This window comes from Papio anubis, chromosome 6 (assembly GCF_008728515.1).
Source record: "Papio anubis isolate 15944 chromosome 6, Panubis1.0, whole genome shotgun sequence".
NCBI lineage: Eukaryota > Metazoa > Chordata > Mammalia > Primates > Cercopithecidae > Papio > Papio anubis.
The window spans coordinates 13,028,709-13,050,952 of record NC_044981.1 but is presented as its reverse complement, the minus strand read 5'-3'; the positions used below and the strand labels follow the sequence as shown (position 1 = coordinate 13,050,952).

The window sequence follows — 22,244 nt, the reverse complement described above, 5'->3', positions numbered from 1 at the left end:
AACTGCATACAAATATCGCATTCACCTGCCACGTTCATCAGTCTGGCCATAGAGATCACAAGAACTTGCTATGATCGTTAATGATAAGAATGATTTAAGGTTAGCAACTCTGTTTGTCGCATGTTTTTATTCTTTCTCCCAAATGAGCTTAAAACAAAATTTTTGAAGATGTTTAATAATTCCTGAGTAATCTGATGCCATTGTATTTGCACCTATCAGGTGATAAGTTTTCCAATGTCTTGAAGAAGTTGGCATAATGAGTCATGTGAGGAGCCTCAGGGCTTTGCCTTGTGGCCTTGTCCAATGTACTAAACAAAGCCCTTGACTTGCCAGGAGGAAATGCATCCACCACTCCATCATTCAGGGATTCATGCTGACAAATGACAATTACCGAAATGTATATACAAACCATTTCGCTTAGCAAAGTCAGGAAGAGACCTTATGGCAACTTTGTTTTATATATATATTTCAATGCTTATAAAACATTCCCATTTTCTTTCTTGTTTCAGTGTCTTACATCTTACTTTGCCTAAAGAATGTATTTCATTTAGAGTTCTTCTCTCTGAGACAATGACCTAAGTGCCCCTTCCTGTCTCACTCAGCAGAGGATACGCATTTGGAGTTTTGTTCACTTGTAAATCACTCAGTTGTTTTTAGGGATGCACAAATGACCTACAGGTTTTGCGACACCTTAAGGAACCAGTACAACGACTGAGAGAGTAGAGAATGCAGAGCCAGAGTGGTGGGACTTATATGAGAAATGATTTAGAAATTTATGAAATTCAGAGATTCATTCTTATCTCAGGAATTAACAAATATAACATCAGCATGGTGGGGCTTCCATCTAAGAAACAGAGTCAGAAAACATGAGCTAGTCAGAAAACATGGCTACCATGAGAATTAAGATTTCAAGACTCTGCCGCTTTTCTATGTTATTCTCTTTATTTTTCAAAAGTGATTAGCATTAAAATTCTCAGATCTGTGGACTGATATTCAGGTACAAGAAGCACATCTCCTATTTCAAGGTTAGTTTGGGGGTGAGGCAAAGCAGGAGGAAACCCAAGAAATGGAAGAGGTGATGATTCTGAGCAGGCGAGAAGGCAGGCTGAGTTTTTGAGGATGTAGAGGGAAGAAGGAAATGAAAGCCTTCAAGCCAGGGTAGCCTTGGCAATGACGGGGCACGTGATTAGAAAAATCAAAATGAAGTTCCATGGACTTAGTTGTGACCCTCCCACATTCATATGTTGAAACCCTCACTCCCCATGTGTTGGTATTTGGAGAAAGGGGACTTTGGGAAGTGATTAGGATTAGATGAGGTCATGTAGGTAGGGCACTCATGATGGATTTAGTGTCTTTATAAGGAGAGACTCTCGTCAGCCTGCTCACACTCACTTACGCACATGCTCTCTCTGTGCACACAAAAATGAAGAGGTGATGTGAGTGTACAGCAAGATGGCTGCCGCCCACAAGACAAGAGAAGAGGCCTCAGAAGGAAACCTATCTTGCAGCAACTTGATCTTGGTCTTCCAGCCTCCAGAACTGTGAGAAACACATTTCTGTTGTTTAAGCCACCCAGTCTATGGTGTTTTGTTATGGCAGCCCAAATCGACCAAAACCAAAGAGAATCTATATAGCTCTTCCACTATCTGACTGCAGACCCAATGGGGCGAAGTCAAAACTCTGTGTCTTTCCCTGTAGCACATTTCCCTCTGCACACCCTTACTTATTGAAAAAATATCCACCTAAGATGCCACACGAACTCTCCACAAACATTAACTCATGTAAGGTATTTTTCTTACTTCTATTTTTATAGATGAGGAAGCCAACGTACAGCATTAATAAACTGAGCAAGATCATATAACCAGCAAGTATCAGATTTGGGATTCCACCCCAGGAAGTCTGGCTCCAGGATCTGTGCTCTTAACCCCTCAGCTGTGCTGACTTTCCCCACATTTCTTTGGTGTTCATTGAGCCACAAACTGTACAGTTATCTTTGCCACTACAATGATTCATTTGTATTCTTTGTTTTCCCGCTATGCCCAAGAATCACTTATTCAAGATTTTTCCTCCATGAAATAACCTATTCTTATCTGCCAGTAACCATATAACTTGTTTTCTGCTATGTGTTCACTTTTACTGGAATAGTGAAAATAACATTGAATATAATAAATGGATCATCAATGCCAGAATAAAAGCATTCAATTATAGAAAAAGTGGAGTTCTAAATTCAGATTATTCATAGATCATATAAAAAGGGTGGTTCTTTAATTTAAAAACAAACAAAAAAACATGAGAAATGAGAAAACACATAGGATATAAAAGTCATTCTTGGTCATATTGAAGAATTTTTAAAGACAAGGGCAAGTCCAAGGCTTGATATTTTTTTTCCCTTTGGTTCAAAAAGCCTATTGCAATTAAATTCTATTAATTAAGATAATAGAGTTGAAGGCAACAAACACCCAATGAGAAATGAAAAAACAAATCATCCTACCTGCTGACGTGTGTTTGAACTTTTCGCTTTTCTTCTTCCTCCATTTCCAAGGCTTGAAAATCCTTCCCAGGTTGGCAAACTTACTTCTCCTGCGGATGGGTGGGGTGTGGGTGCCTGGGACAAGGGAGTCAGAACGCATCGCCGCCAGCCTCTCCACTTCCTCAGCTTGTTATTTCCAAGAAAGAGATGAAAATAAAGAGAGAAAAAGAGTGTTAAAATGAGAGCCTCACAGATGGCCAACGTTTTCCATGGTTACAGATAACAGAAACCACGTGACCAGAGTTTCTTTTTGCCTTTTGGAAGGGAAGTCATACCAGTGTGTTCTGAAGGCTGTGGACAGTTGGCCAAACCCTAGAGATTCAGAACACCCCACCCAAATTTGCTCAACTTCTACCTAGGCTGGAGGAGGAAGAGAAAGAGGAGGAGAGCTCTTTGGACAAGTCAAGGACTCCCGCCCAAAACAGGGAGAGGCCACCAGAAGATTCAAATGAGAGTCGGTGTAATAACTGGTCCAGCAATTTCTCAAATGAGACTTGGCAAATGCAATCACTACAGCACTGTCTGCTGAGAAAAAAGAAGACAGAAAACATTTATCAACTGTCTATTCCAAAGCCAATGTCTCCAACACCCACTGCTCTCTACTTCCTACTACCTGGCTTTACCTAGACCTTCAGCAGCACTGAAATCTGTTAAGCAAGTGACTGTACTTTAGGATTACTGATTTATTTTAGAATCACTCACACTTCCATTAGATTTTACAATTGTCTTAATTCCACTAGTTTTTCTTTTCCTAGAGTCTTGCTCAAAAAAAAAATTCTTAGAAATTGAGAGCTGGGGGTATCTTTAGGGAAAATCTACGCTAATCCCAATAATGGAACACTTGAGCATATTCAGACTTTCAATCTCATAATGCCCAGTGGACCCTTCCTTAAAGGTCACAATCATCCCAACCTCTTTTTACCACATGAAATAAAACTAACTCTTTTCCATAGTTACAGAGTCCAATACCCCAACTTGAATTTTCAAGGAAGGAATAATCAGAGAAAACAAGCTCTTTGGCAAAATTGAGGGCATGGATTCAACTTCCCAGACAGCAAAACGGTATCTGAAGCCGTGGCAAATCCCAAACCACTTTCTTTGGCCTTGACCATAGTCTCCCAGAAAAAATCATCCAGACTTCTGCAACCTATGCATTCCTTGCAAGTTCAACCTGTCAATCACTACATAAAAATGATAGTCTGCTTGTTGTGGTCTGAACATAGTTTTAACTCAGGAGGTCCATTCATTCAATACATATGGAATTTTGAGTGTGTGCTGTGGCAGTTGTATTGGTGACAGATGTGATAAGCTAGTAAGAGCTCCCCACAGCAGGACTGAAAGAAAGCAGATGGAATTGAGAGACACGTCGGAAGCAAAGTCAAAAGAACTTAGTGACTGATTGAGTGACCTGAAGGACTGGAGGCAGATCATTGGCAATTCCCAGATTCGGGTCAGCAGAGTAGTACCCTTCATTCATAGAGATAAGGAAGACAGGGGAAGGCACAGGTTTAGGGGTGAGGGCAGCCATGATTGGGACATATTGCAATGAAGAAGGCACTTAAACCTTTTACTACCTGGTTTAACGCACTGGGAGCTCCTTTTTCAATCATTTAATTAAGTGGCCACTTAAATCTCTGCCAGACACTATGACCATTTCTGGGGAAGACACACAGGAAAACCAGTCTTGAGCACAGAGTGCCAAGGAGGAGACAGAGGGATCAGTGTGTAAGAACATACCACAACAGAGCTACGATGTAAAACTCAATGGAGGTGAAGAGGAGAGAGCAACTAATTCTGCTTCACAGCATTGAAGACCTCGAGGGAGGTCACTTTGGGCTTAAGTTTTGAAAGAGGAGGGACTGTTCTCCCTGCAAAGGGAAGAGGGGGAAGTGGATCCCTGGGAGGAGAAACAGACCCAGCAGGAACAGAGAGGGCTGAAAGCACGGAACGTCTGGGGACTTGAAGGAACTCAGTCAACTGTGAGCCTCAGTGACGTTAGGTGAGATGAAGCACTAATGGAGAGAGAGTGGGGTTGGAGGGTCTGCAACCAGATCATGCAAGCTCTTGAAATGAATTGGCATTTGGGGTTCACCCTCTGAGCAGAGGGACAAGGAGAATTTGAAAATAGGAAACTGGTATTATTACATTCAACCAAAATGTATTGCATGCTCACTCTGTACCAGATGCTTAGACTATGAGGTAAACAAAACAGATAAAAATACCAATTCATAGAGTTCACATGCGGAAGTAGGGTGAAGGGCAGACAGCAAACACTGAAACCAAATAAATTATAGAGTATGCCAGAAGATACTTGCTTTGGGGAAAAAAATAATGAGTGGAACCTGGTAAAGTAGATCAAGAGTACCTGGCATGGAATGGGGGGGGTGTCGGCCTGATTGAGAAGGGCCGACCCCCCCATTCCACGCCAGGTACTCGAGAATGGGGGTGTCGGCCTGATCAGGATGCAACTAGATTTGTTTCTTAGGAATATCATTGCAGCAGCAAAGGTAACCTGACTCGGAATATGGGGAAATCCTTGACAGCGAGAACCATCAGGAGGACACTGCAATCACAGTGACTAGGATTCAAGCAGGAGCCTGACAGAAGGATAGGAAGAAAAGATGAGATTCAGCCAGGTGGGAGAATCAGCAGATTTGGTAACTCTCTGGATAAACATGAGCAAGTGCCAGGAAGTGAGAATGGCTAACATTTTTAGTTTTCATGACTAGGTCAATGTGATGATTTTACATGTTTTAAAGAATTTGATGATAAAGGAATAAGCAGAATAGGATGGCAGCTCAGTGGGGACAAGAACTTTGCAGCCAGAGAATTCAGTATTTTTGCAAAGGCTCTTTAGGGGTTAGAACTTTATTTCCTGAGGTAATGAAGAACTGTTGAGAGGAAATTGGCCAAGGTAGGAAGGAGAGACTTGATTTGGGGGTCAGTAGGCTGAGCTGCCAGAGCCAGGGGAAAGTGAGAGACCGAAGATGTAGAATAAAGGCTGAGACATGTATGAAACATGGTTCTTAGGAAGGAGGAGAAGTGGGATCAAAAGTGCACAAAAGTATAAGTGATCAGAAGATTTTATGCTGAGTGATTGAAAGTCTGAACTGAAGTGTCTGATCACAAATGGCATAGATCAGATGTGGGCCTCAGGGAGAATAATCTAGCAGCAGTGGTAAAATAACGGATTATTGGAGGCTAAAGGAGGAAGATAAAAGATTCAGAAGGTTTTAAGTACGGCTGTGGAATGGCTGAGGAGAGTGGTAACAATATCAACAACACAGCTACGACAAGGAATAAAAAAGAAATCAAATCAGGCAAGTAAATGGCCTCAGAAGTAACACTGAATTTGAGCATTCTGCTTTTTAAATGGCATCAGCTGCTCGAGTTGGTGCTTCTTCAACAATGTCAGCAGAGCCACATAAGTAGTGATAATTGCGGGAAACCAAAGCAAAGAGGTATTGAGTCCAGGAGGGAAGCAAAGTCACCACAGTCCAGAGGTCTGATTCTCCCAAGGTCACCTCTTCCATACTCATCACTTTCCCTCGCATTTCTTACCTTGGTGAATAGTCTTTTTGTTGCTTTTGTCCAGATTTTACAAGTCTCCAAACCTACATTGCCAGACTTACTCTCCTGCCTTCAAACCTGTATTGGATACTTTCACTAGAAGTCTGTTCCTTGTAGGAACTACAAGTGGCTCCCCACAGCATACAGTAGGAAGTTCTAATGTCCTATATTAGCCTTCAGACAAGGCCAATAATCACTTATTCAAGCTTTTTTCCTCCATGAAATAACCTATGTTTTGTATTAAAAGAGCCTGACTTATTACTCTCAACCTGAGTAAGCTGCTCAGAATGATCTTCTAGCACTTCTCTAAACACGGTTGTAGTCAAAATGAAATGCTCCCATTTGGTTGGAAGATTTCCTATCATTCTTTGATTCTCAAAAGAGCCTAAGACACAAAAGGTGAAGTTGTAAAAATATTCAGTTTGAGAATTCTCTGAGTTCAGCCAACATAAAACATCTGCTAAAGGTTAAAGAGAGATTATACACAGAATCCTTTAAAAAAATCAAGAGAGGAATTATTCAGGGTTGATACTGAGTTTGCTTCTCATGGTTGGCACTCAATAATGACTTATTAAATAGATAACTGGATAACTGCATTTGATTCAATTCATTCCCTCACATCTTCAGAGGTATGAAAATAAGTATCGTTATTTGTCTTTAAAAAAAAGTGCCATGAGAACCAAAAGGCTGTTCCACAATCACATCTTTAAGAAATGGATACAAATTATTCTGAAATTGCCCCATTAAAATAATGATATGAAATTAGAAGTGTCTTTGAAAAACCAAGAGTGGCAAGGAACAGAGGGTATTATAAAGGTATAATTATAACTCAGTAGTTAAATGAATCCTTAATAAGTATTATTATGAAATTCATGATGTTTAGCTCTTAAATTCAGTAGATTATTGAGCAGACTAGATCACATTAGGTTTAGTTGATTTATATTTTAATCACCCCAATACATTTTTCTTCAATTCATTTGATGATGGGGGCTAGCTTTGCCATCAGATAATGATATTGGAAGGCTTAAGTGTGAGGATGGCTCAAGAATGAGCCAATTTGTGAATACAGTTTGAAAAGGAAGGGAAGGCTTGGTGCAGTGGCTCACGCCTATAATTACAGCACTTTGGGAGGTCGAGGCAGGTGGATCACCTGAGATCAGGAGTTCAAGACCAGCCTGGCCGACATGGTGAAACCCTGTCTCTACTAAAAATACAAAAAATAAGCTGGGTGTGGTGGCAGGTGCCTGTAATCCCAGCTACTGATGCTAAGGCAGGAGAATCGCTTGAATCCAAGAGGTGGAGATTGCAGTGAGCGGAGATTGCACTATTGCACTCCAGCCTGGGTGACAAAAGTGAAACTCCATCACACACACACAAAAATAAAAATAAAAAAATAAAAAGAGAGAGAGAGAGAAAAGAAAAGGAAGGGTTAAACAAACAAACAAACAAACAAAAACAAGGGTTCAGAATAAAGTGTTCTCCCACTGCAGGAACCAGAGAAAGAAAGGGATGAAGGCAAGTGGGAGAGCAAGGTGCAGCCTGCCATGTTTTGGAATCACAAACAGCCTTCCTTGGAAATGGAGCATGTAAAGACAGCTTTGCTTCGGCCTGCTCAAAGGTGGCTACCTTATGCTGTCTGGAGAAAATGCTGAGCCACACATGAATCAGCTTGAATGTCAACTGCCAGGACTGAGCATGTTGAATCAAAACGTTGGAAGCCGGGCAGCTGAGCTCCTTCAGAAGGGTGAAGTGAGGAGCGAGCCATGGGCAAGCAAAGTCCTGGGGTCTTTCCTGCTCTACCACCCAAGAGAACGCTCTTTAAAGGACCACACAGTTTGGGCTCCCATTTATGACAAAACTGGATTTTGTTTTATCCATAGGGTGGAAATGATTAGGAGATTATTTTTCTTTCTCCTTAGAAAGGCTAGAAAGAAAATATTTGATGTGTGCATGATTTTAATGAACAAGAACCAAAGCACCTAGGCCTGATGGTGTTCTGAACCCCAGCCCTTGTGGCAGCTTGGGATGACTCTTGGTGGGCTCCTAGGGCCAAATAGTAAGTACTTTTGGCTTTATGGACCATATGGTCTCTGTTGAAGTGGGAGGAGCTGGGCCAGGGGCACTCCTCAGGTACACCATATTTCTCATGGTGGTTTGGCTTTCAAAAGGCATGTGCAAGGATGGCACCACCTTGGCTTCCTGCTGGCCTAGAAAGTGCTAGTCATACAGTGTCTCAGGGAGCAACCTGGAATGAAGGAAGCACGGTGTCTGTGCCATCTCATGTCTAGTCAGAGTCAGCACCAGAGGCAGGAGCGCAGCCCATTTGGGACCCCAGTGGAGATCTCTCCATGTGCTAAGTGCTCCTAGGGTTTTTGGAGGACCTAAGATTCTCATAGATTGGATTCTTGTTTCTTAATCCTAAGTGAACTCAATAACAGAACGTTTCTGTTGCAGGATCTGATAACCTTCACTTTTGCTTGTAATTAGAAGGGGTTATATATCCCCCTTATTTCACTACCCTAGGAATGGGAACCAAAGATCAGAGTGGAGGTAAGCTAGGCTGTCAGCTCACTATGCTGAAGCAGCACTGCCTTTTTTTTTTTTGAGACAGGGTTTTGCTCTGTCACCCAGGCTGGAGGCTGGAGTGCAGTGACACAATCTCAGTTCACTGCAACCTCCACCTCCCAGGTTCAAGCCATTCTCATGCCTCAGCCTCCCGAGTAGCCGGGACTACAGGAATGCACCACCACGCTCGGCTAATTTTTGTATTTTTAGCAGAGACAAGGTTTCACCATGTTGTCCAGGCTTGTCTTGAACTCCTGGCCTCATGTGATCCGCCTGCTTTGGCCTCCCAAAGTGCTGGGACTATAGGTGTGAGCCACCACGGCTGGCCTGCACTGCCTTTTCCTGTCCTGCAAAATGATGCCGCACAGGCGCCCAGACATTCAGAAAGGTCCCTTTTATAAATGTACTGTCACTTTCAGAGCTACTTTATCATAAACAAATTAAGGGTTAATATGAATTATCATATGAGGACACTATTTTTCCTTTTTCACTCTAGAATAAGTCATACCATACTCTTATAGAGGCTAGATCTCTTGGAAGAGTTTCTGACAACCTAGAATTGATTAACCAGAAGAGTTTTTTGTTTTTTGATTTTTATTTAAAAAAGAGTAAAACATGTTTATTCTAAAACTCCAGAGTGCCTATCTGGTTTCATTAGGAATGGGATGGGGACTTAAAGTGGGGAGTGGATGGGACAAGGATTGGGTATTAAAGAGGGAAAACGATGGGGACAACAGAGACTCTTTTAGCACAGAGAGGCTGCCTGGTTAAAGGAAAAATATACGCCACAAAGGAGCTAGGAGATAAATCAACATGGCTGTGTTGTCCAAGAGCTATTAAACACAGAAACGATGCCTGAGTGCTCATGTTAACATTGGTGAGTACGAGGATCACTGACCTTCACTGCCCTCACCTCCTCCTTTGAGGCTCTTTTGCACCTCTGTGCACCACCCTCCTCCTCCCCATCCCTTAGCGTCCAGTCAAAGAGGGATCCAATTTATGTATTAGCACCAAGCTGTGGACACTGCTACTGGCTGAGCACGTGGTAATGAGACAGCAACATTTAACTAAGGGTTTATCTGTCTGAATCCAAAGACTGGATGACTTGAGTAATGCAAGTCCTGGTGGGGATGGGGAGGAGGAGGGAGCTCTGGTGCTCCTCAGCTGCTTGGACACACAGGTGGCTATGTTTTCTACCTGGGAACCATCAGAGGAAATTCCATTTACATTCCACACAAAACACCACCCACACCCCAGACGCAACCATTACGCCACATGACATTTGGCAGTCTTCCCCACTATGTCTCTGGAGGGAGAGGTCAGCGTTTACATTGAGAGAGTTCAATCTTATTGCTTACAAGAATGGTAGTCCTCATGCGGGATGAAGCAATAATGTGTGCATGCCTATACGATAGAGTCCTGTGGGCTGGGAGGTGGTGGGAGAAGGGAGGGAAGCTGCATATACCTGGACCCAAACTTCTCAGCAGATTTGCCCAGGCACTTGGCCAACTTCCTCTTTTGTCTCTGGCTTCTACAGAGTTCTGCCTGGTAAAGGCAGCTCTAGTCACTGCCAGGGGCAAGTCCCTAGGGATGTTTTCATCACAGGTGTGCTGCTGCCTCCTGCACTGTGAACAGGCAGAGCTGCCCTTTAGTGGTCACCTGGGAAAACACCATGCTGATATACAATGCGGGGAGATGGGAAGGAAGGGAAACTCAGGGGTCCATGGGTCCAAAGATGGCCCAAGTCATGTTTCTGTTAATTTGCTCCTGAAGCATGAATTGACAGCCAAGAAGAACACAAGAACATCCATAAATCCTGGTGCCCTAAGATGTACCAATTTTAAAGAAAGCAAGAAGGTAGCTCTACTGGTTTTGGAATCATAGGCCACTGTATCAGAAAGAGGCCACATGACCAATGTGGTTTATGGCACTCTGCATTTCCTCCTAACAGGAGGGGGGATTCTAAACGGTATAGTGCTTCCTTAGGTATTGGCGCTGATAACTACTATGATGGTAAAGATCATAATTGATGATGATGAGGAGGAGGAGGATAACAGCATTCATAACAGCTAACATTTTTCAGTCGCTAAGTCTATTCCACTGATCTAAGCACTTAAAATGTGTTACCTTATATAATCCTCAAATTAAACTTGTGAGCTAGGGCTATATATTATCCCCATTTTAGAGCTGGAGAAATTGAGAAGGGACTAATGAAGAGGAAAAAGTGATTCTCGAAAGAAGAGAAACACATGCTTTTAATTAAGATATGCCTATTTGCAAGAATATCTCCTCAATGTGTGCGAGTCTGGCTTTTTGAATCTTTGTATTACTCACTAAAGTAGTAAGAGGGCTTCAGGGATGAGGGAGGAAATGAGCTGCTTTTTCAAAAAGGCTGTAAAACAGATGTCAATTATAAATTGATCCTACTCTAGCAAGAGAAAAGAGGTGCTGTCTTACCCTAAATTGTCATAATATAGATGTACACCTGTCTGTAGGTGCCCTGGAGAATACCCGCCCTAGATCACTAGGACAAGAAGAACCGGTAGGACATTATCTACTAAGGACCTGTGCCACAAGCTACAATCATGAACTCAGCAGGTGCCAGTCAGGCCTGGAACAGGCTCAGATCTGCTTCACTTAGAAAATGCTAACCATCGTGTATAGGGGAATAATATTATGAAACCAGGAGGATGAGGGTCCAGATCCGGAATCTACCACCTAATAGCTACTGGTGGAGATGAGTTCTTTCTGGCCCCCACCAGGTTGCAAGGGCTTCCTAATTCTCCTCTGGAGAGTCACTCCTCCTCTCCTTGCACTCTGGGTGGTTCAGGAAGTTCATTTCCGTCCTGACGCCAAAAGCGGGCATGTGACCCAGTGCTGGCCAATCAGAGCATTGCATCTCCAACCTCCACCCACAGTAATTCATTCAGGGATGAGCCACTGAGCTTGGCTAGACAATGAGACTCAATGCTGGATTTTGTTGGAACCACTGATAAACATGCTCTTTCAACTGGGATTGCAGATTACATAGGCTCTAAGCCTAGTCAATGTAGGGGTCACAAACTAAAACATCTTCATTTAGCCTTGGTTAATGTTAAAAGAATCTCCAGGTCACAATGATGATTCATAAGCTTTGAGAAGAAACAGCCCTATTATGTCAAATACTTCATATTTCCTAAGAACTGTGTTGGAAGGATGAAGATATTTCCATTCCATGAACACAGGGCAATGAAGAGAGCATATTGTGAATGGACCAGACAGGGAGGAAAGTTTCTATTCACATTTAAAATTATAAAATGTAAAATATTTAAATTTAAAATTATAAAATGTAAAATATTTAAATTTAAAATTATACAAGTTCTATATTGTTAAACTTATTGAGCTAATAGATGTTATTATCAACATTCTTCCTTAGATATTCAGTACAAACTTCTTGTTTTATCTCCCAGGAATGTCTCTTTCAACCACTAACACATATAATGACTACAAAAACTTGTAAAACATTCTGTTGTTCATTTAATCTATACAATAAATTTGTGTTGGGAACAGAACTTATTTAAAATGTAGATAAACTTCCAAGTCTTGTGTTAAACCAAAGCAACAATCTTTAAATAACGTAGACCCTTTTTTCATCTTAAATTCAGAGACCCTAGGGTCTGATATTCTTTTTGCAGTTAAATAAATAGTGCCTTTCACAGACTCAAATCCCACCTCAACAAAACCTGGTTTCCCCTGCAGGGGTGAGCAAACTCTTTCTGTTAAGCCAAATAGTAAGTACTTTAGGCTTTATGGACCATATAATCTCTGTTGAAGTACTCTACTCTGCTGATGCACTGTAAAAGCAGCGGTAGACTAATATGCCCAAATGGGCATGTCTGTGTTCCAATAAAACTTTATTTATAAAAACAAGCATCTGGCCTGCATGGCCATAGCTTGTCAACCCTTGTCCTATAGAGCTATGGGTAATCTTTCAGACCCCACAACCCTTTTCTTTTTCTTTCTTTTTTTTTTTTGAGACATAATCTCACTTTGTCACCCAGGCTGAAGTGCAGTGGCTCAATCTCAGCTCACTGCAGCCTCCACTTCCTGGGTTCAAGCAGTTCTTGTGTCTCCACCTCCCAAGTAGCTTGGATTACAGGTGCACACCACCACACCCAGCTAATTTTTGTATTTTTAGTAGAGACAGGGTTTTGCCATATTGGCCAGGCTGGTCTCGAACCCCTGACCTCAAGTGATCCTCCCACCTCGGCCTCTCAAAGTGCTGGGATTACAGGCGCAAGCCACCATGCCCAGCCCTTTCAGTCACTTTAATGGCAGAGGCTGCCTAAGAATGGAGCCACAACAGAGACAAAGAGAACAGAGATGGACTCAATGAAACTGAAACCTCATTACATCACTTGGTCTTCTGGATCCAGCCCTACCTGAAACCATTATAACCCTGAATATTTACCTTATACAAAGCAATAAATTCTCTTTTTCACTTACACTAGGTTGAGTGGGGTTCTCTTTTACTTGCAACTAAAAAGCTTCTAACAAATTTACTGTGTGACCTTAGGAAAGTCCCATCAGCTTCCTCTCTGTAAAATGGGGATAATACAGACTTATAAAGATTAATAGGCATGTACTACAATCACTCTTTTGGGGCACAGAACATGGGCTCCACTAAAGTTAACTGAAAGTGAAAAGTCTCCTCTGGTATCAGTCAGACCACCTGGCTAATAAGGGTTCCACTAGGGGTGAAGTTCATTACCACTTCACCACTAGAATATCCCTTACGGACTTACATGAATTTAAAAAGTTTTGGAGGCTCTCAACTGTGCTGTCTCTTCAGACTAGTGGATCTCAAAATTTAGTGCATATAAGAATCAACTGAAGTACCTGTTAAAAATTTTAATCCCATTTCACACCTACAGAACCAGGAATATGAATGCATAAATAGGCAGCCCAGGTAATTTTGACGGCAGTGTTCTGAGAATCACTCTTTGAGACGTGCAGCACTCCTACTGAACCCTAGGATCCTACTCCCTTCTTACCAACTATATCCATTGCCTTCAGGTGGCTGGCTAAGAAGAAAGATCCTTAGTATAGAAAATTCAGTCATACTTCAGTGGTGTCTGCCAGTCTCGAAAACCTGAAATCACTGGGAATTATTTTAAAATGCCTAATGTTCATGTAGTGCTTTATTCTAAGTGCTTTCAGATCTATTATCTCATTAGATCTTCACAACACCCCCATTATGTACGTAGGGCATAACATTTCATTTGTTTCTCTATATATGACTATGGTACTATTTTCTCCAAGAATTGAATTACAATTTAGCCTTTTAATGGCTCTCAGAAGGTCTGTAGTAAACCTTTTAAACTCTGTTAAACCCTTTATTTTCCAAACTTAATTTAATCACAAATATGGTTGGCTGGTGGTTTTTTTGTGGGACACCATTAAGATCTCACAGACTTGTGTTCCATGAAACACAATTTATCAAATGTTGAGTATCTTTTTGTACCATTCTATAGTTAAAGGAACCGAGATACAGAGGAGTCAAGGGATTTGCCTAGAATGTAGCAACTCACACATAGTTACCATGGTCCAGGACTGAGTCTAGAGACTTGTCATTCACATGTCTTTTCCTGTGGATGGTTTGAGGATGCTCAAGACCAGGCGGTGCAGGCTTTTTGATTACACCTTTGCAAAATCTTTCCCTCCATTAATACTGTCAAGGTTAACACACTCCTGGACATTTTTTTCTCTCTTGAACTCATTCCAAAATCTCATGATAACAGCCACTCTGTTACCTATTAAGTGTAGGATGATAGAGAACCTGATGAAACTTTACATTCCATTTGAGAATCATTTCTTGAGTCTACTTCCTTTTAAGCTCAGATTTCTCATTTTCTCTCCCTGATGACATTACCCTGTTTCCTTATGTAGCTCCCACTACCTCCCAGATGAGTTTTTCAGTGCCATTTGTCATTTGTGTAGTGATGAGGTGAAATCCAAATAGTACTTCTGAAGTGAATATTTTTGCAAGGGTGTTGATCCTTGCTAAAACATTCTTTTCTTCTTCTCTTCTCTCTCTCTCTCTCTCTCTCTCTCTCTCTGTGTGTGTGTGTGTGTGTGTGTGTATTTTAATTACCACCAGTGGCTCTAACTTGGACCTGTTTTGATTATTACTCAGAAAGTAAGGAACCGTGCTCATATCTTTGTCAAGACTTTCACAAGGAATTCTTAATTGTCCTTGTCTCAGAACACAGAAATTGACTTCCATTAGTCTTTTTTTCAGAGGTAAATGTCGTATTCTTTTTGTCCTGTTGATTCCTTTGGGGACTTTTTATTATTCTTCTGCATGAAAGATGTTAAATTTTTAAAGAGGTCTCAACAGAGAAAGTCACCTGTTAATTTTGCCCCAAAGGAAGTTCTGAATTCACATTTGATTTAGTGTTTATTTTTAAATTATTACTTTCCTTATTTTTAAGTTCTTTTCTCTAAATATCTGGATGTATTGCCCTCAGAGCCTAGAATTGGGACTTTGAACGTCAGGTTTAAGTGCACTTAATCATCACTTGCTCTGTAACCACAGGCAAGTTAATCAGCCTTTCAAAACTACGTTTCCTTAACTGTAAAAATGGAAATAGCAATATCTACCTCTCTGATTGCATATATAACCATTATACTAATACATGGAAGCTCTAGTATAATAAGTGGCATTTTGTGGGTGCTCATTAAATATTTCCTGACTCCAAATTTAGAGTGTTGATTGCTTATAACCATTTCAGTCTGTATACACTCTTGATTTTACTTGAATCTCACAGGAAGGTGGTGGCTGGTGGGCAGGGGTCCTGTGTCTCAGCTGGAGGGTATGAGAAAGAGCAGCTAATGACTATCCAATAAGACTCATCAATGAAGCTAACTAAGCCACACCAGATCTAAGTGGGAATTTTCCCCAAGCTGAATTGTTGGCTACAATTTGGGCTTATCATCTGTCAAACATGTTTTCCTACATTACTTGCAATATGGTTTTTTAATGTATATAGCATCTTTTCCGTTTTCCTTTAGGCCACATAATGAAACTCATCTTAACTAAATCAGCTCTATTTGTGCTTGTTCCTTTTTCCCTTTCCAAAATTTAAGCATTAAATTATAAGGCAACAGGTCAAGGAAAGAAAAAAGGACAGTCACGAGAAATAGAGGAACAGGCTGATGTCGAGGGTCCTGCTCTCAGACCTGTCCCTTCAGGAACTTTTGGGGAGTACTTTTGGGAACTTTTGGGAAGCCCATGAGTACAGGAGGTTATGATGCATTGATGTGGCAAAAATTTGTTAAGCATTTATTGTACAATTCAAATTATGAGGGTAGGGATTTTGAAGAAAGAGGAAATTTCTACTCTTTAAAATCCTAAAATGCAAAGTACTGTACAAGAGCAAACATTATTTTATTTTTAGAGGAATTAACATATAAAGCATGTATATAATGAAAGATAATAGAAACTGCCCTGTGTGGTGGAATAATCTTAAAGGTCTCATTATTTAATGCAAAAGCATCATCTGTTTCTGGGGCCAAGCTCAAAAGTTAAAAAGATTATCAGTATTCACAGATTATTCCTGACTACCCCAGATTTATTTTAATAGGAAAAGAAACTTCATTTACTTTTATCCATGCCTGGGAATCTCTAAGCACAATAAGTAGCTACAGTTTCCAGAGTGCCCTGCTATCTTTGCAGTCTGTTTCCTAATGATCATTTCAACTGGTTTCTGAATTAAAGAGCCATTCCCTTAAAAACAGTCACCACAAGGGACCTTGGTCTGGAATCCTTGTTATGTTTGCCAGGAAGTAAGAATTGTGAGGACCGGGTGGGTTAATGACATGAGCTGCAATCCCCACAAATAATTCTTCTACTTTATCTACCAGAAAAACTCAGGAGAGTGCCTGAGTTCATCAGAGAGTAGGCAATATTGATGGGAACTTTACGGCAGAGCTAATCAAATATCAATCTTGGCTGTCCTGAAATGGATTCCGAAGGCAAAGAAAGGCTTTGCCACTGAAATGCAAGATTTGTCAGAAAAAAAAATCTCTGTTATCAGTCCACATTTCCTGCTTTAGACCCTACAAATAGAAAATATTTTTTAAGGTTTTCTCATTGAAAACATATTTAAGTGCTTACTGTGTGCAAGAGGAGTAAATGGCCATCCTCACAGCAACTATTTGAATAGTGTTCTATCATTTATCAAGGACTTGCCCAGTTATTTTATCATTTGATCCCTACAACAAACCAATAAGAAAGGTGAAGTGAATATTTTAAATCCTATTTTACACAAGAGCAAATTGACAATGGCAGAGACAACTGGCCACCTGCCAAATCCATTCTTCTATTTAGTGAATACATTTTGATTTTTTGCCCCACTAAAAGAATGTTTCCCAGCCTCCTGTGAGGGTAGGTGGGGCCTATTATAAAGCTTTTACCAATGAGATATGAACCAAAGGGTTCCAAGTGACTTCTGGGAAATCTGCTTAAAGATAAGAGATGTGCCATTTCTTTGGTTTGCTTTTCCCTTCATCCAGTTTTCTAGATCAGAGAAGTGATGGCTGGAACATGGAAGGCACTGTGAGGACAAGGGCCACTTCATAGTAATAACACAGTTGTAAGCTAGGAGGCATCTTGGTCTTTAAGAACTTTGTGGAGCCATCATACATGGCAGCCTTAAACTGACCGCCTGTGTGCTTCTTTTATATGAGAGAAAAATTCATCCCTATCTTGTGTTAGTTATTACTATTTTGAGTTGGTTTTATGCAGCTGAACCTAATCCTAATGCAAAGAAGTAACTTGCCTGAGTTTATACAAACTCTATAGTTTCTAAGTGGCAGAACATCAAGTGCTGACATACATGTCCATATTTCACACACTCTCTCTCTCTGGCAGAATTTCAGAACCTTTTATAAACTGCTTTTTAGTTTGTAAAGGAGCCAAGTCCTTCCTTTTTTTTTTTTTTATTTTAACACTTGAACACTCATGCAAAAGAAGCTGATCCCCAGGAAGGCTTCCTCCCTTTCCCTTTCCCCTGTCTCTAGAGTATTTTGTACCTCTCAGGCCTTGAGTTAAATTATGGAATTTCCCATGGTTCAGTTCTCCCTAGACCATTTCATTTGTACCTATGGCTCTAATTACCATTGATAATCTTAATATTTTTAAATTTCTATTTCCAGCCCAGAAGGCTCTTCTCATTGACACAGTTCTTACTAGCTGTGTAACACCAGCCAAGTTTTTAACTTCTCTAGGTCTCAGTTACCACATCTGGAATATGGGGATAATAACAGCCTCTGCTTCATGGGTTATTGTGAGAATTATATTATTTCATACAAAATAATATTTGGAAAAATATCTGAATTAATACTAGCCTCATCATGACTCTGCATCTCCAAATAACATTTCATAGGCACCTCATCTTCACTTTATCTAAAGTGAATTATTCTTACCCTTAACTGGATCATTCTTCAGTAATGGCAATGACAGTGATCTAATTGCTCAGAGAGAAACCCACAAGTTGTCCTTGATACCACCTTTTTCCTTATGGCCACCAGCTCTAACTCATCACCAAAACTGGTCAAAGGTAATTCTTAACTATTTGCCAACTCTCCCCACTTCTCTCCTCATGTAGATCAGTTATCCATATCATCAGTTTCTGTGTTCTGACTTTCGTTACTTGCCCTCAAGTCTTCCACACGGCAGCCAGGAACGTAGCTTCTAAAGATGAATCAAAGCATGCCATGGCTCCTCTATGAATCCCCCAGTGGGTCCTCCTTGCTCTTAAGGCCCTGGAGGCTTCACATCAGCGCAGAAGGACATGATGTCTCCCATCTCCAATCACGCACTGGCTCCAGTTCTGCTCTCATTCTAGCCTTCAAATACAAGAAACCCATCATTTCTGCCTCAAGGCCATTCGGTCTGCCTGGCTAATTAATTTTTACCAGTCACTGCTGCATGCTAGTTTCCTCTGTAACAAAAAATGCTGCACCCTTATCTGTCCATCTTCGTTTTTAATATAACCCAGACTGTGCTCCAACATTTAGCTTCTTCACCAGACCATGAGCTTCCTAGAAGTTGATCCCACCCAAGCTCTAGTGGGTGGATCTCTGGTTAGGAATTGGTTAATGGGTGGGTTAATGGAGGGTGGTGGGGGTACCTGTAGGTAGTGAGGCTTCTAAGAATGGCTTCCTCACACTTAGAGAGAGAGACCTATTCTGTATCTCTAAGTCCTACTTCTGCCTCTGATCACTATGGTGTCAGGATGTGAGGCCTAAACTATTGTAGCCACCTTGCAACAGGCCTGAGGATAGAGTCCTGAAGCAAAGGTGAGCAGAGCAGAGAATCATGGGGTAATCAGGCCTAGAACCTGCCTCACTGACACATTTGCTATATAAGATAATAAGTGACCTTACTTTTTGGGCCAAGATGCAGGAGAACTTCTGTGACTGCAGCCAAAAGCATCCTAATTGACGTGACCCTACCCTCCATGCTTGCTGTGGGGGACAAGGATCATTTATGCCACATAGGAAGTAATCAATGATTATTTTTTGAATGGATAAATGAATGAATGTTTCCCAGAGAAAGGATAGGCTCTGGTTTCAGTATGTACAATATTTCCCATCTCCTGGAATATTCATGGTTAGGACAAACCACTGTAGTTAAGATTTATCCTTTATTTACCTCCAAGCAGAGCCATGGCTGGAGGTGGGGCTATGGAATAAGAGACAGCATCCACCTCCAAACCACAGGTAAGAAATGACATGTGGAGAATTTTCTCACATGACAGGATAAGATTAGAGGCTACCATGAGTCCTTAGAAATTTCTCTTGGTTGTAAGTTTATCTCGAGTTTGAACTGAGGCTGTTGTTTCAAGGTGACCATTGGCTTTTCACATGAGTTTGTCCCATAAACCACAAGAGGATTTGCTAATTTTGGTCAGGTTTGACATATTATTGAAGAGTGACATCACAAATTAAGCTCTATTTGTATTGAATATTGTAAAAAGATAATGACCCCAATGTTCAACCATGACAGATTGATTAAATTAAGAAACATCCATTTAATGCGTGTCTACATGGCCATTAAAAACTATAAACAGCTCTCATTATTGACATGAAAAATTGCCATAGTTTGTTGCTTAGTTTTGCCAAATATTATGTATAATTCTATTTTTCTACAAGAATGGCTTACTTGCCTATCTTCATATCCATTTATGCATAGGGATAGGATTTGGAAGAAGAAACTCAGCTGATAGTGGTTCTATTTGGGTGATAAAGTTATAGACAATTTTAAGCTTCTCTATAATTTTCTTTTCTTCAGTCTTCTTTTTTATTTTTTGGAATGAGGGAGTGGATTTAATCCCATCACTGTCAGCTACTAGCCATATGCTAAGCCTCAGTAACCACCTTTGTATAATAGAGAAAATAAGAGAACCTATCTCTTAAATTGCTATGAGGAATGAATATATGTAAACATTTAGTAATGGATTTAGCATGTGGTAAGTACTAATAAATATTAGCTATATGAACATTATATATCATCACTGTAATATAAATATTACATTTGTATTTAAGCCTAACAAATTTACAGATGGTACTTAGTGGAAGTTGTGGTTGAATGTGCAGGGCATAAAGGAATGACAGATGACCTTGAATGTGACCTTTCCTCCCCGAGGCTATCACTGAACTATGTGCAATGCAGCATGTAAAAGCATGGCTTCAGCATGGAGAGTCATGAGTCCCATGACCTAAGGCAAATTTCATCACTTTACAATGAGAATAATAATAATTTCTTCATAGGGCTCTTGTATTCCAAAAGATTATGTACTTAAATACTGAACACAGTTCCTGGCCATAGTTAAGTGCCCAGCAAATATCAGTATTATAATTCATCATAAAATTATATTTTAAATATAATAAATTCTGCCTTGATATTCCACTAGTTATATTTTTACCTGGAGAATTGCTTACATTTTAAAATAAGGTTGTAGAATTATTTAAACAGAAACTAGAACAATGCAGTAAAATGGGTTGTTAGGTTTAAAAAAAAAAAAAACACATAGAACTTTTCTGGAATGTTTATATTTTGAAAAGATAAACCGCTACCTAAAAATGGGAGGGGGGAATAAGGAGATTCTGAGAGGAGGGTATATAATAAAATAAGTTCAGCCTTAATTGGATGCCAAATTCATTTTTATCTGTTAGGATTTAATTTATGTGAAAATTGCACTCTAATGAAAAATGGAAGTATTTATAGATTAATAACAACAACAGAGTGCATTTGCTGGTGTAATAAGACATATCTATGATTAATTTTTGTCTTGGGAATATAAAATAATTTGGGTTTTAATCCTATAGCTAAATTGACTAACAAAGCCAAGAGTAACTCAAATACATTCACAATGTTATCATGCAAGGCACAAAGCAAACACCCCATGAATACTTTGAAGGCTTTAGGGCATTTATTTAAATAGAAATTGCCTGAGATCTGGTGTAGAGCCACTAAGCAGAAAGAAATTAGACAACATGAAGTCAATATTTTCATAGGTCTTCTAACAGCATTTGATATTTGTTGAACTATCCTTCAAGAAACATTGAAAGTAATTTATCTATTTCCTGGCTTTTCACTACCAGAAAAGGACTTTTTCTGTGTGCCATTTATACTGCCTCAAATGCAAATACAATTGTTCCCTTTGATACTTATAAAAATTAGTTGCTGGTTCAAGATTGAGCTGGTTCAAGAAAGATTCAATTCAGGAGGACGAGCCAGGCTAAGGAAATCTTTATTTGCAAATACAGAAGTCATAGTCAGAAAATTTAAGCCTGACAAACAAGTCCTCTCTATCACACTCAGATAATAACCCAGCCCCAACCCCAATACCAATAACAGGAATTTTTCTTTTCATTATCTGCAGAACTCAGCCACACGTCCACTGGGGGAGAAACAGTAGCTTTTCATCTTGAGCTCTTTCTCAGCTCACCAAGAGAGTAATTACTGAACCTCCAAGATAAAATATGAGAGGAAGTGGTTTGGAGGGGAAAAATCTATATTAAGTACTTTAACAAAAGTTGGTTTCTCCAACAAACTGCCTTTTATGAATTTAATTCCACAACCATTCATTGAGCATCTGCTCTGTGTGTGGCTTTGTGGATTAGACAATGAAAAGTCCTGTCCTTCAGAAGTACTCACAACACTGTGGGACACACACTCATGTATTGGTTTAGACAAGACAACAATTTCAGATTTTCTTGAAGATAAGTTTGTAGGGAGGTTTTAAAAGAATTATTTCTTTGGACCATTTTGCTTTATTATAATTGGTGTAAAGTATGAACAATTTTATTAAAAGTCATAAACTAGCTCTTTGTTTAGGGCACTCTATGGGACAGGAAGAAAGTAAGTCAGTTCTATCTTTATAACACTGAGAAAGTTCTTTTCTAGAATAGTTCATATGAAAAAAGTTGAAACAATTTTTATGCCAGTAGCCATGTTGGCATTAATTAAGTTTCAAAATTCTGACAGATTGAATCAATCCTGTATATAGCATTTTCCTTTCTGGTTCTC

General features: G+C 40.1%; 1 protein-coding gene across 22 annotated transcripts in view; it reads right to left on the bottom strand.

Moving 5' to 3' along the window:
• Positions 1 to 22,244, bottom strand: part of PHACTR1 (phosphatase and actin regulator 1) — a 576,315-nt gene that overhangs the window by 232,580 nt on the left and 321,491 nt on the right. For all 22 annotated transcript variants that reach the window (XM_021936598.2, XM_021936599.2, XM_021936597.2 and 19 more), the window contains one exon: positions 2,492 to 2,656. In XM_021936598.2, the coding sequence (XP_021792290.1) occupies positions 2,492 to 2,656 (165 nt within the window). The remainder of the gene's footprint in view (positions 1 to 2,491; positions 2,657 to 22,244) is intronic.